The sequence below is a fragment of the Sorex araneus genome, chromosome 3 (genome assembly GCF_027595985.1).
Source record: "Sorex araneus isolate mSorAra2 chromosome 3, mSorAra2.pri, whole genome shotgun sequence".
Lineage (NCBI taxonomy): Eukaryota > Metazoa > Chordata > Mammalia > Eulipotyphla > Soricidae > Sorex > Sorex araneus.
The window spans coordinates 204,336,073-204,352,481 of NC_073304.1; the positions used below are offsets into that span (position 1 = coordinate 204,336,073).

The window sequence follows — 16,409 nt, forward strand, 5'->3', positions numbered from 1 at the left end:
GTCGGTATAAATCCCACTAAGTCATAAGAAAAGCTTATGGTATAAATCCCACTAAGTCATAAAAATCTCTTAATTATAATGCTTGGTAACTATCCCAACATGTCCTAGGCAGGAATATGCAGATATAAAAGATATGGCATGCCAGCTTATACTTTTAAATACAAATCAAAATGTAAACATTTGTCCCTAGGTAATTTAATTTGGCAACACAGTGCTCTATACTTTCAACCGAAATTTTCACAAAGAACAAAACAAAACAATATTTTAAGCTTTTCAGGACATCAAGGACATTCAATTCTGCTGCTGTAGCATAAAAGCAACCATATACAGTAATTAGGTGGGCATGGACAGATTTAGCCCATAAGCTGTAATTACTAACCCTTACTCTATAGCTTGAAGACTATAAAACACTGTTGTGTTTTCTACATGTATATTCTTTATTAAACAAGTATGCAGCATTAGCACTCTGTGACTAAGCAACAGCCAGCTACCATTAATGAGTAATATGTATCAAGCATGTGCTCAATTTACAACTAATACCTTACTACTTAATGCTCTAATGAAGCAGAAAAAATTTTAGAGTATTATGATGTAGTTGAACTGACAAAAGTAATTTTCTTAAGATCATCTAGTCAGTAAGAGGCAGAATCAGGACTTGAACCCAAGATCTCAAACTCTAGAGTTGCACACTGTGTGTGTGTGTGGTGTTAAGAAGTGATCTCATAACACAAAGCTCACTAACTTTTATCTCAGGCCTCTAAGAGTTGCACTACTTAACAATTATCTCACTTCTACTTTCACTAAAATCACAATCCTAACTTCGAAATATACTATTCTTTTTCTACTTTTTCTCATTCTTCACAGGAGCATACTTTTTTTTAATCACCCCCCCACCCCACCCCGGACAAGATTAGCTTACTCTTTCAAAATGCAATTAGAGAGGCTGGAGAGACAGTACTTGTCTTGTATGGACCCAATCCAGTTTTGACCCCTCAGACCCCTAATGATCCCTGAATCAATAATAGTACAACCATTCTAATTTTTGTTTTAGAGGCTTCTGGGCACATCCAGTGACGCTCAGGGGCTATTTCTGTTCTGTGATCAAGAGTGATCCATTTCAATGCTGGGGAACCATATGGGGTGCCCAGGACTGAACCTGGGACTGATGCAAGCAAGGAAATCAATCACCTTTGCAAGCAAGGCAAAAACCTTAGCTCCTGTACTCTCTCTGGACCTAACAAATACCCCATTTAAAATTAAATAAAAAAATTAATACATCAAAGCTACATCAAGGAAATAAGGTAGAAATTACTGCTTCTAAAGTCAATCCTGTCATGAATTATTTATTACCAACAATATAAGACTAAAGAATCTGTGTTCTGCTTCCATAACACCACTAAAGCCTAATCATCACCAAGTATGTCTGTACATAACTTATTTATGAACTTAAATAGAACCAGTATATAAAAGAAAAAATAATAAAGGAAAGACTTAAACTTTCAAACAATAAATTACTTCAGACTTATTTTTCTTGTTATCTGAGGCAATTATTAATAGCCTTGAAACATTTTTTGAGGGGTGACACCTGGCGATGCTCATGATTACACCTGGCTTTGCATTCAGGTCTCCTGGTGGTGCTCACGGGATGATAAGGGGTTCTGGGGAACAACTCAGGTTGATCACATACAAAGCAATGCCCTGTATGCTTGTAGTATCTAGCATGAGTACTGAAATATTTTAACAGAAATGTCTATTAACAGAGTATATGTAGCATATCTGTTGTGACAATTACATGAGACTTCACAAATAGCATGATATCCAATTATTGACAAAAAAAAGAATTCTAAAACAAAAGCTGTAATCCTAGGGCCAGAGAAATAGCTCAAGAGGCAAACCAAGTGCATGCTATACATAGCAGGAAACCCAGGTTCAATCCTTGGCACCATATGGTCCCCTGTGCAAATAGGTGTGGCCCAATCTTCTCCAACTAAAGACCCATAATTCTAATTTTAAAGTTTTAATTCTAAATTTTTAAAAGAAAAATGAATTTTTTTTATTTAAATTTAAATTTTATTTTTTTGCTTTTTGGGTCACACCCAGCGATGCTCAGGGGTTACTCCTGGCTTGCACTCAGGAATTACTCCTGGCAGTGCTTGGGGGACCATATGGGATGCCGGGGATTAAATCCAGGTTGGCCGTGTGCCAGGCAAACGCCCTACCTGCTGTACTCCGGCCCTCCCAAAAAATTTTTCAACCAACAATTTTTATTTAATGATGCTAACACTATCAGATACTTTATCTTAGATGGTACATGAGTAAATGTCCCATAGATGCTTGGCTACATTTTTAAAAATTACAGATGCTTATTAGTACCATGCTTCAATTTTCTTTTTGGTTTTCTTGAGGGTCCAGACCTGGCAGTGTTTGGGGGATAATGAAATGTTGAGATTCAAACTATGGTCATGGCTGCATTTGCAAGCAAGGCAAACACCTAAACTTTCATGCTGTTTCTCTAATGTCCATATTTAAAAAAATTTTTAGGCTAAATTATCTCATGCTTTATGACAAAAAATTTAGGAACCTTAATCTTTGATAACTATGAAAGATTAACCAAAATTATTTTTAATTCACTTAATTTTATGTTCACTCAAGAAAAGCAAAAAGTACTCATAATCCTTTGTGATGTTTTAACATACAACATTCCAGTTTTCTATTTAATTCATAAGGAAAATATAAGTACCTATTTGGAACATCGATGTTAATGATACAAGTTTCTAAAAGTTCTCCATAGAGGTCTGTGCAAGATGCCAGAATCCATCTTTGATCATGTGATAAACAGTAGCCCACAAAAAGAACATTATATTTCTGTCCAGCTTCTCCAAATGTTTCTCCTAACTCTGTCTGTTTATCCTTCACTGGAGCCAGAATAAATGGAGGTGTATAAAGTCGAATACACTCTGGTCTCTGTAAAGTAAAAAAAATAGGGTACTATAGTATTATGCCACTAGAGAAAATTGTTTATTGAAAATGAGGCTGGAAATAAAGTTTTAAAAATTACTTTTGCAGTTGTTAAAAAACTATAATCCAAGATTAAATTGTATCATACAAAATATACTTACATCAGGACTTTTCAGAGCAGTTTCCAAGGCTAAACCTGGACCAAAGCCAGTCAACGTTTTCACATTGGTTGATGTTGGGAGTGGTCTCCGACACTGAGTGAAGACTGAGAAAGCTAAGGATTTTAAATGCTGAGTATAGATGTGTCTATCTTCATGCTTCACAGGTTGCAATAGGTACTGACAAGGAACAATCTAGGTAGACACACAAAAGTATTATAATATTAAATTTCCAACAAGAAGAATAATCAATGGCTTAACTCTTGCAAAAATTTTACTGCAAAATTTAAATAAATCCTATTAAAAGTATAGAATTGGATTTTGTTATTAGTTTTTTAGTAAATAGTAAAGTTTATGAATGTATCATGTAAACAACCTTTTAGATTTTCTACATGAGTACATGAGAGTTAGTACAGAGGTTAAGGTGCTGGCCATGCATGTAGTTTACCTTGATTTGATCCCCAGCACCACATGATTTCCCTAATCATTTCTAGGAATAACTACTGAGTACCACTCAGTGTGGCCCAAACTATTTCCCCCCCCAAAAAAAAAGAAAAATGACTACAAAACAGTCATATTATTGTTAATTCTCATTCACTAATCCTTCTTATAATGAAAAGAACGTTATTCAAATGACTTATTGTTGTTTCTATTGTCACTCAGAAGCTGATTTAAAACTCAAGCTTGGGCCGGAGCGATAGCACAGCGGGTAGGGCGTTCACCTTGCACGCGGCCAACCCGGGTTCGATCCCCAGCATCCCATATGGTCCCCCACGCACTGCCAGGAGTAATTCCTGAGTGCAAAGCCAGGAGTAACCCCTGAGCATCGCTGGGTGTGACCCACAAAAAAAAAAAAAAACCTCAAGCTTATTTATATTTCTGCTATACCCCCTTTACTTAAATTTTGGGGCCACACCCAGAAATGCTCAGGGGTTATTCCTGGCACTGCACCCAGGAATTACTCCTATAGTCATAGGGGGCCATATGGAATGTCAGGGATTTAAACTGGGTTCAACTACGAGTGAATCTTCAGAAAATACAGGTATGTGGGACTTGTGACTTAAAACTCCAGGTTCAATGGAACTGGGAATGGGTGACCTCACACCATTTCCCTATTTCTGGCAACTTGGAAGTCATGCCCACAAAGCCACCTCTGGCTGGTGCTGTATAATCACATCAACAGCCATGATCCAGAGACTCATTATTAATTAAATGTCTTGGAAAGAGTATAAGATGCCTCCCCATAGTGATGCTGTGGGACCCTGTGCCAGGCTGTTTTGTTCGGGGGAACACCGGAGGCAGTCAGGTGAGATGCCTCCCCGTCCCAAGGGACCCAGCCCTGGAAGCCAAAAGCCTATAGAACTCAACTGTTCTAGCAATGCTCACGGCTGCTTTCCATGCACTTGGGCTGAGCCTTACACACAAGTGAACCTATTGCTGGACCGCTCATAACTCATCTCATACATCACACCATTCATATTCCAAGAGTAGCATTTGATATTTGATATTTGATGGGGTTTAAAGTAGAAGGCGCCCTATCTTAGAAGGAAATATATTTTTACAAACACCACACACACACACACACACACACACACACACACACACACACACACACACACACACAAGGCTCAACCTTTAACAACATGTTAGTAATCTCTTGTAGAAGGGCTTAATGGGCTCCGTGTAAAATACAACAAGCTTCACACACTTTCCTCTAAGGAAACTTTTTTGGAGCATTTTTCAGTGGTTTATTTAAACAATATTTGTAACAAACAATACAAAATAAATTATTTTGGTTCTGTTTTGGGGCAGGGGTTGGGGCTCAGGATGGAAACATTCGAAATATGGTAATTGGAAGATGTAATTGATGTTTGAATATTAAATGTAATCAAATATTGTGAACTACATTATAAAAAAAAAACCTGGCTAGGCTGTGTGCAAGGCAAACACCCCTACCCATTTTACCATGGCTCTGGTTCAATGCTATATTTTTTTCTATTTAGAATCATAAGTTTTGCAATAGGCTTATGGGCAGCAGAGCGATAGTACAGTAGATAAGTCATTTGTCCTGTATGCAGCTGACCTAGGTTCAATCCCCAACACTACACAGGGTCCCTGAGCACCACAGGGTACGTGCACCCTCCATCCCAGCCCCCCAGGGAAAAGGCACGGGTGCAGGCCACACACTGCAGTGCTCAGGGGGTCATATGGGATGCCAGAGATCAAACTCAGGCCAGTTAAATGCAAGGCGAGTGCCCTACTAGCTATCTTTCCATTTCCACATGGAAAGAAAAAAAGAATGTACTTAATGCAAACTGCTTTATTTGCCAAAATTCTGTAGTATGATTAGAGTTAGTGTTTTGTATAGTCTAATATTTCTATTATAATATCACAAGCAAAATCAATAATTGATTTTATGAAATCAATTTGAATACAGAACTTTAACTTTGAAATTTCTATAAACATCAGAACATTCTATATAAATTAATTTTTATCTCTTATCATTCTTACCTGTACAGAAACAGTACTCTTGATATGAGGAGGAAGAGTCTGAACCATTTCCAAAAAGCAACGAAGTAACCCCAAAGTCCATACATTAGATGAATTAGTGCTCTCATCTTTACTTTCATATGTAAAAGGATCAATTATATAAACAACAATTGCAGGTGGATAGGTGATTGCATGTGAATCACCGTCAGTAGGGATGCCCACTTTATCCCGATCCATGGTGCTGAAATTTGAGTTAGGAAACAAAACAGGAAAAAAGTTACATCTAAACCTTTATTGAGATAGCATCAAAAAGGATTTTTTTTTTTTTTTTGCTTTTTGGGTCACACCCAGCGATGCACAGGGGTCACTCCTGGCTCTGCACTCAGGAATTACCCCTGGCGGTACTCAGGGGACTATATGGGATGCTGGGAATCGAATCCAGCCCCAGCATCAAAAAGGATTCTAATGCACCATTGTCCTTCTTTTAAAGAAGGGCATGAGAAAACCGGTCTGAAAAAGGAACATCTTTCTCTAAAGAAAAAAAGTGCACACAAAATTTTATACTGTACAAAAGACCCCTGCATTAAATGGAGTTGTATTTAAAAATACAGAATTCTCAAAAAAGACTATCAGATATGTCATAGATTTTAGTACTAAAGTGATTAATAACAATACAAAGTTATATATTAAGATACTGGGCTGGGAATGTAGCTGAGTGGTAGAGGACTTGCCTTGCATGTGTTAGATATGAGATCTGCCCAATAACACTAATCTGATTAGAACAGTTCCCTTGTGCAAGTATGCACTCCAGCCCTCTAAGCCATTTCTCCAGATCTTATCTGACTTAAATGAGTATTACCTTAGACAAAACTGTAGAAAGGCAGCTAATGCCACTAATAATCTACAGCAGAAAAAAATAAAGCTGCTAATGACCAGTCCACTCATAGCAAAGAAGCAGTTTAACTTAAATATGGAGAGTAATGTTTAAAATTATCTATCAAACTCTCCCATCAACCCTGAACCATCATCAAAGAGAAGAAATAACTGCCTTAAAAACACAAAAACAAAACCAAAAAAAAGCGTAATATTTTTACAAGAATAATAATGGTCCAAAGTCCTGATATAGTATTAAGAAGGACAGAGATAGAGTTAAGGAAATGTCTAAGGATTAGCATACCACCACAGTCTTATGAAAAACAAAGTAAACTTGACTATGACAGAGAATAAAACATGCTATTTCTCCTTTTTTAGGCTTATGAAATTTTGTAGGTTCTGTCTGTCAATGTGAAAATAGGACATAAGGAAGGAAAAAAGCTAAGAAACTTAAAAACTAATACTCAAATTCTGGGTAACATACAGCTTAATATATTCCACATCTTTAAAACTCAAAGGTAAGTCCAAGAGCGTCTTAACATTTACTCATAAAGACATAAAGATTTCCTATTCAGGACAAAGGCATCACAAGTTTATTATTTCTTTAAAAATCAGTATATTCAAAGGTACCTTTCAGACACATCTGGATGTGCCTGTGTGGGAAGTGAAGATGAATCTCCAGAAATTCCAGATGTCTGTAGAACTGATGACTGCTGCCCTCCCAGCTGACCATTCTGAACTGTGCTCGATGTAGACATGGATCCTGGAGCACTACTGTTCATACTGCCAAAGGGTGGAAATGAAGGTAGTTTATTTGATGATATTCCACTATTCAAGTTGGAAGATGATGAAGATGAAGTTGAAGCTGTGGTCAAAGTTGAATTGGCTGTGGCAACTGAAGACGACATGGCAACACCTGAAGTCATTGTCATAGTGCTGCTTGCTGCAGATGCTAGGGTGGCAGACGGAGTATTAGCATTTCCAGTATTTGTCACCTGTGGCGGAGTTATCAAAGACTGACTTGTAGGGGCAACTAAATTTGGCTGGGAAAGTAGAGAGCTGTCCAATGGCTGAGAAGCAAGATAAGGACCTAAAGATAATAAAAACAGGCAGAAAATTTAATTTTTAGTTGATTGGGTCTTTTATATTGAACTATGTAAATAATAATAGTCAAACTGCTATTTTTTAAGACTTTTTGGTAATAACCTCCCTAAACGGCTTGCTAACAGTACAATAGACACTAGCTTTCTATTGCCCCTAGAAAGTAGAGAAACAAATTTTAAATAGAACTTAAAAAGCAAATCAACATTAGCTTACAGAACAATTTCTATGGAAGGGTAACAAAATTTTATTTCCTAAACATATATAATTAGATGTGTATAACATTTTCTAGCAAAATTTCATCAAATGATTTAAAGATTTAAAATGGTTCCTAAATTGCAAGGTAAATAAATACTGAATAAACTAGAGAAAGAAGTACATCATCATAGTATACTAAGTAATGTTAATGAGATTCACTATTTTGATTCTATGATTCCTCTTTTTTTTCTTTTAAGGTGGGGAGGGGCACATCTGGCTGTGCTCCGGGCTTACTTCTGGCTTTATGGTCAGGATCACTCCTGGTGGCGTGAAGAGGACCATATGGGATGCTAGGAATCAAATCCTTACCAGCCATGTGCAAGGCATGTTGCACTACTGCTCTGGGCCTTGATTTTTGTCATTCTTTGAATTAAGTCTAAATTAATCACTAATATTTAATATAAGTGTCTTAACTGTTTGGTGCTAGTGTGGTAGAGCAAGGATTTTCAATTGCCAGGCATGTGTAGAAAGACGGAAAATCACTTTTTATCGTGGCAACAACTATAAGTTATTACATTTCTAACCCATTATCAAATATTGCCTGTATAGCATTGTTGTCCTGTTATTCATCGATTTGCTGGAGCGGGCATCAGTACTGTCTCCATTTTGATACTTGTTATTACTGTTTTTGGCATATCAAATAAGCCATGGGTAGCTTGCCTGGCTCTGTGTGCGGGCAGGACACTCTCGGTAGCTTGCTGGGTTCTCCGAGAGGAATGGAAGAATCGAACCCAGAGTACGCCGTGCAAGGCCCTACCTGCTGTGCTATCACTCCAATTTCATTATCAAATAAATAAATAAAAAAAATTGTTAGGGACTGTATCAAAGGAAACATACATATATAAGGCATGCACTATACTACCAAGCTACCACCCTGGCACCCAGATCAAGCACCTTAATATTTGGGGGGTCAAAGATAAAGTATAACAGGAAAAGCACTTGTCCTGTATACAGTCAACCTTAGCACTGTATATGATGCCATCAGCTCCATCAGGAGTGATTTCTGAGTGCAGAACCAGCATTATACCCGATGCACAACCAGGCGTGGCCGAAAAATACAAATCAAAACCAGTTCAAGAATACTAATGCTAATAAACTTTTATAAATTATGAATCTATGAGACCCAACAGAAGCAACAGAAAATTTAGTAATCCACAATATCTTCTACTCTGATCAGATTCCTACTTCAAGGATTAGCAAACTTCTTTTTTTTTTTGGTTTTGGGGTTACACCTGGCAATGCTCAGGGGTTTACTCCTGGCCCTGCACTCAGAAGTTACTCCTGGTGATGCTCAGGGGACCATATGAGATGCTGGGAGTTGAACCTGGGTCGGTCACATGCAAGGCATGCACCCTATCTGCTGCATTATCTCTTTGGCCCTAAGGATCAACAAACTTTATGAAGATCAGATGTAAACATATTAGACTTTACAGGTCACAGTCTTTATCCAAACTACCCAGCTCTGATTTCACAGCACAAAAGTAGTCAGTCAGTATATAAATAAATGAGCATAATTGTGTTCTGATAAAATTTTGCTTATAAAAACAGGTATGTGGGGGTTGGAGAGATAGTACAGAGATTAGGGCTCTGGATTTGCATGCTAACCCACCCAGTTTGATCCCAGCACCTTCTATGGTCCCTCAAGCACCACCAGGTGTAATTCCTGTGTGCAGAGCCAGGAGTAAGCCCAGAGCATCTCAGGGTGTGGTCCAAAACAAAATTAACAAAACAATAACAACAAAGCAGATGGATGACTAAGTTATACTCTGCTAACACTCTGGACTTAAACAACAAATACAAAATGAATACCTAGGTCATATCTGCAGACTTGTGCATAAAGTTTGAGTTTAGAAAATGCTTCATTGTTACCATCAGCTGCCTGAGAAAACCATTCTGCTACCAACTTTTCTGAAAGTTTCTTTGATGCAGTAGATCCAACTCTCATGATTCCATCTGATAACAGTCGAGAAATAGGTCTATGTTGACCCAATCGACAGGACTATAAACATACATACAAAAAGCAGAATTATTCACAGCATTTGAATATGTATTATAAAACACTTAAGCTACTAAAAATAAGGTTTATAATTAGGACTATTTGGATAAAATGTTAAGGATGAAGTGGTGTCTTTCTGAACTCTTTGTTTACATGAATTCATTAAATTAATTTCAACATTAAAATAGCTTCAATGAAATAAAGTACCAGATGAAACAGCATTAAATCCATGTGACTTGAATAATGAAAACTAAAATACAGAAGCAAGCATCCATACACAATCATTTTACGTTGTACACAATCTCCAATTCATGTATATAAACACATTAATAAAATCATTAAAAAAGTCATAAAACAGAGAGCTGGAGCAATAGCACAGCGGGTAGGGCATTTGCCTTGCACGCGGCCCACCCAGGTTCAATTCCCAGCATCCCATATGGTCCCCTGAGCACCGCCAGGAGTAATTCCTGAGTGCAGAGCCAGGAGTAACCCCTGTGCATTGCCGGGTGTGACCCAAAAAGCAAAAAAAAAAAAAAAAAAAAAAAAAAAAAGTCATAAAACAAAGGGCTGAGTACATGCTTTCCATGCAAGAAGCCTGGGCTCGATGTCACTACCAAATGATCCCAAGCACCACTGGGAATAATTCCTGAGCACTGCTGGCTGGCCCTCAAACAAACAAAATTGTCATAAAAAATATATTAAATATTTGCCAGCTCTAATTTCAAGTCTGTGAGCCATTATTTCGTTCTTGCCCTCCCTGCCTCCCTCCCTTCCTTCCTCCACCATATTTCTTATAAATCCAACAGCAGGTCAAAGAAGGAGAGAGCTCAAGTGGTAAAGCATATCTGTTGAATGTGCAAAGCCCTAATTTCTATTCCCAGGATTCATGGCCTCTTGAACATTGCTGAGTGTGGTCCTAGTGACACCCCAAGCAACATCAACATCAACTTAAACACTACCAATCTCTTGAGACTGAGCTCTGCCATGGGCTACTCTTGAGTTTCAGAGAACTGCAGGTATGGCCCATATATATATATATATATATATATATATATATGCTTTTTTTTAAAAAAAAAGTCCAAGATAAAAGAGTTTTCAATACTGGATCAGGAAAATTTAAGTAGATGATTTCTTTACTATGAAAAAAAAAAATTTTTTTTAATAGGGGTGATTTTGGTCACACCCAACACCGCTCAGGGCTTACTCCTGGCTCTACACTCCCAGCAGGCTTCAGGGGACCATATGGCATGCCAGGGATTGAACCTGGGTCAGTCGAGTACAAGCCAAACACCCTACCTGCTCCAGTCCCTTATTGTGAAATTTTCTATTGCTAATATAATATGAATAGTGAATCACTAAAAAGAATATTCTCACACATCTGTTTAACTTTGGAATTTTACTTTTCCATCCTATCCTCCCACCCCAATTTACATAACTATAGAACTTTAAAAGATTTTGTAGCAATGGTGTTCTAAGTAATTATTTTCTGTAAAACAGTTTGGAATTAAGTGGAATACTTATAAATCGCTAAACCAATACAAAGAAACAAATCAGGTAAGAGAAATTATAATTTAAGAATTAAATTTTTAAGCATTGAGTAAAAGTATGACACAGTAACTTTATATTCATATTACTTTACAATCATTGCACTTAGCAATGGATGTAACATTAAAATTGTAACTTAAAATAACAGTCAAGAATTTTGGAAATAAATGGATCAGAGAACTTTTAACACTTTTATTTTACATATAAAGAAAATGAGGCTAATTATCATTTCATATATCCTAAACAGGGCTAAAATTTTCAACAAATATAATTTTCTCCCCATTTAAAATGTGACATACATTCTTTTGATGTTTTTTCCCTGAACCCCAGTGGTGATTTCCACTTTTACCCAAAGGTCTGGGCAATCTCTATTGTAACCGACTAATAATATAAACATTTAGTATGACATCATTCAAATGAGGTAGCTAGCATATTTTATATGTAAACATACAAATTACAAGGTGGTTTATACATACTTCATATACTGCAGTTAGATCTCTAAAAAAGCTTTTGGCTCCATTTAACAAAGCTTCATTTTCTGGACATAGTACAACATAGGCTATATCTCTTTGAGATCCATAGGGTTCCAGCATCAATCTCTCCCAGTAAGGGAGAGCAAAAGGAGAAAGCACCAGAAAATCATAATCATAACCCAACAAAAATGTGGGGATTGGCAGTGGTTCTGGGGATTCATCAGTTCCTAAATGAGAAAGTCATATGTTAAGAAAATATTTTTTAAAGGTACTAAAGTCTTTTTGCTTAATGTAAAAAGCTAATAAAACCATTATTAGTAAAAAATATTTGACAGGAAGTAAAAAATACCTAATGTTATAACAAACTTTTCCACAATCAGGATGTTACTAAAAATAACTCTGGACTGGAAAAAGTCTTGAGGTATAACACAAAATCTATTCATTTAAAATCTGATTAGTATGACTACACTGATATAAAAATTATAAAATTCAAAAATTTTATTAAAACAACTTGATCAAATATATATAATTCCTATAACAAAAGGTTCATTTCCTTACCATATTAAAAAAATACATGGTGGTTTACAGACCTATAGACAGAACTATCCAAAATTAACAGTAATGTGTCAAGAACAGAACAAAGTTCACAGAAACAAAAATATTTCTTATACATAAGAAAAAACCTTATTAAAAATAATAAAGTTTTAAGTAATATTCAAATATCTTTATGTATATTGAAACATTTAATCCTCGCAAAAACCACATATAGCAGATATTAACACTAATATTATCCATTTAGAAAGGAAAAAACAGAAATGAAGACAGCCACTATTTCAATGATAACAGTAAATGGCAGTTAGGATTATAATCTAGGAAACTGAACTTCACATTCTATACTATTCTTTCAAACTATAATAAAATAATCATTTTCACTCTTCTATTGAGCACCTTACTTGTAAGGGAGGAGAAACATTTTATTTATTGAGGGGTGTGGCAGGCCACAACAGGTGGTGTTCAAAACTTATTCCTGGCTCTTTGCTCAGGGATCATTCCTGGCAGGGTTCAGGGAACCATCTAGGGTGTTGGTAATGAAACCCAGGTCACCTGTATGCAAGGCAAGTGCACTCTCCAGCCAAAAAAGGGCATTTTATAGGCAGAAGTTTAAATTGGTATCATAAAAAATCTTTTGGCAACGTTTTAAATATACATAAGCTTTAAGTCAGGGATGTGTATAAATAAATAGTTGAAACAGTTGTAATGAAAATAACGGAAACAAAGAGTCCATAAAGAGTATACTCAACTGGCAGAATATACAAAAAAGACAATGTGGGGGGGGGGGGAGAAAATATAGGGCTGAAGTGATAATATACAGTATGTAGAGCACTCGCCTCGCACATGGCCAACCCAGTTCAATCCCTGGCACCCCATATGGTCCCCCAAGTCCTGTCAGGAGTGATCCTTGAGCACTGCAGCATGTGGCCCCAACACCAAACCAAATAAAAACAATGTAGCTACTAAAAAGAAAGATAGCTATACACACACACACACACACACACACACACACAATGATTTTTATGTTTAACTACAATTTTGGTATCTAATTTTTAAAAAATAATTTTTGGGGTTGACATTAATGAAAGGAGGAAAAGGAGAATACAAGCAAATCGACTATTTATGGATACCATTTATGGTATATGTAAAAAGTCATAGATAAAAGATGAAGAGTTTAATGTTAAGGAACTTGAGTTTTTCTTTTCAGAGCTAATATCCAACAAATCATTCAATCACTGAATATTATTTTCTGTTATAACTGACATAATTTACCATTACCAGATTTAGGATACCCAGAACAATTTCAGCCTTAGTTCTTATTTAATATTTAAATGAAGAACTGGGGACCTTTCTCACTAGCATTACCCTCCTTCCCACAGTTTTAAAAAATTCAATTTTATTCAATCTTTTGAAAATGGTGACAATATGACTTCTTACTGGCCAGTCTAGTATGTAAAACCAGTTAAGTGAAGCTTTTTTCTGAACCAGGGTTAGAAAACTTCACTGGTTTTACATGTTAAAACTGAATGTTGGAACACTGCAAGTTTTTTTTTTAAAAAAAGGCTAAGATTGACCACACTGGTTTTAAGTACATATTACAAAAATATTAAAGGAACACAATGGACACAGAAATCTAGTGAGTGATTATAAAGCAATCAATGCACATTATTATAAATTACTTACCATAAGATCCTCGGCCAGCCATTTTATGAAACTGTTGCCAAGTGAGAGGACCTTGAACCCCCCAAGGCCTTACTGTTCTTTTTTTCTGAATAGCATCCTGAAGAACTGGCTGAAGAGATAGGAGCATTCGAAGTATATCCTGTGAGCACTGCATACTCACATCTAAACCATTTATTAAAAATAAAAAAGAACTGCTATTACAAACACAAACTTTTAATATCACAAAAATACATCTAGAAAATTTTAGTTCTTTCATGTCCAAAATTAAACATTTTTTTGAGAACTGTATTCAGTTTTATCTAGAATGACTTGTAGAACTGTTTCCTCTACTTAAAACCAAGAAGAGACATAGCAGAAATAATATTTTAAGTAATCGCCATAAAAGCAACTCATTAAAGTTTAAATTAATATAATTCATCTAGGCCTGTTTGCATTTAGACTGTTTTCATACCTTTAGATCCTTTACCAGAAAGAACTCTTCCTGGTATTCAAATAAATTATAAATCATTTTTCTTAACCACCATTGTCAAGGTAAAATAAGACTAGTTATATTAATTCAAGATTTTAAACTCTAGTTTTGGGGATACACCTCGCTGTGCTCAAGACTGATTCCTGGCTCTGAGCTCAGGGATGACTCCTGGTGGACTCAGGGGACCACAAGGGGTTTCAGGGATCAAACCCAGGTCAGCCATAGGCAAGGCAAACAGCTTGTCCACAGAACTATGTTTTCTGCTACATAAACAAAAATTTAATTTGGGGAAAAATAGTAGATTGTCATAGTCTGAAATATGGCACTACTGAGTAATATATAGATGCTCACACAGCTACAACAAATGCTGTAATATCCAAACACTTTAAAATTTAAAAAAAAAAAAGAAGGGGCTGGAGTCATAGCACAACGGGTAGGGCGTTTGCCTTGCACGTGGCCGACCGGGGTTCGATTCCCAGCATCCCATATGGTCCCCTGAGCATGGCCAGGGCTAATTCCTGAGTGCAGAGCCAGGAGTGACACTTGAGCATCACTGGGTGTGACCCAAAAAGCAAAACACAAAAACAAACAAAAAAACCCCATATTTCTGACCAAACTATCAACATGGGTATGAAAAGTGCTACTCTTAAATGTGAATCACTTAAAAAAAGAAAAAAAAACACCCACTAAAATGTACGGGTACAGGGGCTGGAGCGATAGCACAGCGGGTAGGGCGTTTGCCTTGCACGTGGCCGACCCCAGTTCTAATCCCAGCATCCTATATGGTCCCTTGAGCACCGCCAGGGGTAATTCCTGAGTGAAGAGCCAGGAGTAACCCCTGTGCATCGCCGGGTGTGACCCCAAAAAAAAAAAAATGTACGGGTACAATCAATCTACCCTCATCAGGTATCGTTCAGCTGCACCATTAAACCTGTTTAAGCATTCTGTTGCACTAAGTAATTCAACTTTAAAGACGAGAAAGCGCTTAATGGAACAAAGCACACATTTTGCATTCAGGTGGTCCAGGTTCAATCCCTAGAACCAAGTATGCTCCTTAGCACAACCCAAACTGATTCTGAACAGAATAAACAGACCCTGAGTACCAGCAAGTGTGGCACAAAAAAACAAATCATTTGACTTTAGTTTATTATTATCATCATTATTATTATTATTGCTAATTTGTCCTTAATTCCCTATATGAAAAACTGTAAAAATTTCAAATATAACATATAATAACAATGCTAACATAAACTATTACAAAAGTAATACTATATTGTGATCACATGAAATAAGTGTCATCTGAAATCAAAAGACTAATACACTGCTAAATTAAAAAGTTACAAGGGTCAGAGCAATAGTATAGCAGGTAAGGCATTTGCCTTGCACATGGCTGACCCAGGTTTTATCCCTGGCATCCCATATGGTCCCCCAGGCACTGCTAGAAATACTTTCTGAGTATATTCAGGAGTAACACCAGAATATCACCAGGTGTGAACCCCAGACACTTTGGCACCTTGAAAAATTAAACATTCACACACACATATATCAACTGTAGTCTACTGATTGTTAGTTTCCACAAATAAATATTTAAACACTTTGACATACAGTATATGCCAAGAATTGCTCTGGATATATCAATAAATATAAACCCTCCCCCTTACTTGTAACCAGCAAGGAATGAAAAGAAAAAAATCAACTACATAATATGAAGGAAGGTAACATGCTGTAAAATAAGAAAAATAAAAGACAGAGACATCTTTTAAGAATTAAAGGAGACAATTTACTTGCGTAAAAGAACCATGGGAACAGCGAACAAACAAGTAGTGAACAGGTCTCAGTGTAGGAGCTAACTA

General features: G+C 36.6%; 1 protein-coding gene across 2 annotated transcripts in view; it reads right to left on the reverse strand.

Annotated features, from left to right (window-relative positions):
• MED13 (mediator complex subunit 13) overlaps nt 1-16,409 on the reverse strand; it is a 103,124-nt gene that overhangs the window by 14,987 nt on the left and 71,728 nt on the right. For both annotated transcript variants that reach the window (XR_008629162.1, XM_055130707.1), the window contains exons 17-23: nt 14,088-14,249; nt 11,856-12,079; nt 9,648-9,837; nt 7,110-7,569; nt 5,628-5,847; nt 3,120-3,311; nt 2,741-2,964 (exon numbers count right to left, since the gene is read on the reverse strand). Coding sequence is in view for 1 of the 2 variants with exons in the window: in XM_055130707.1 (XP_054986682.1) it covers nt 2,741-2,964; nt 3,120-3,311; nt 5,628-5,847; nt 7,110-7,569; nt 9,648-9,837; nt 11,856-12,079; nt 14,088-14,249 (1,672 nt within the window). In the remaining variant the exon portion in view is untranslated. The remainder of the gene's footprint in view (nt 1-2,740; nt 2,965-3,119; nt 3,312-5,627; nt 5,848-7,109; nt 7,570-9,647; nt 9,838-11,855; nt 12,080-14,087; nt 14,250-16,409) is intronic.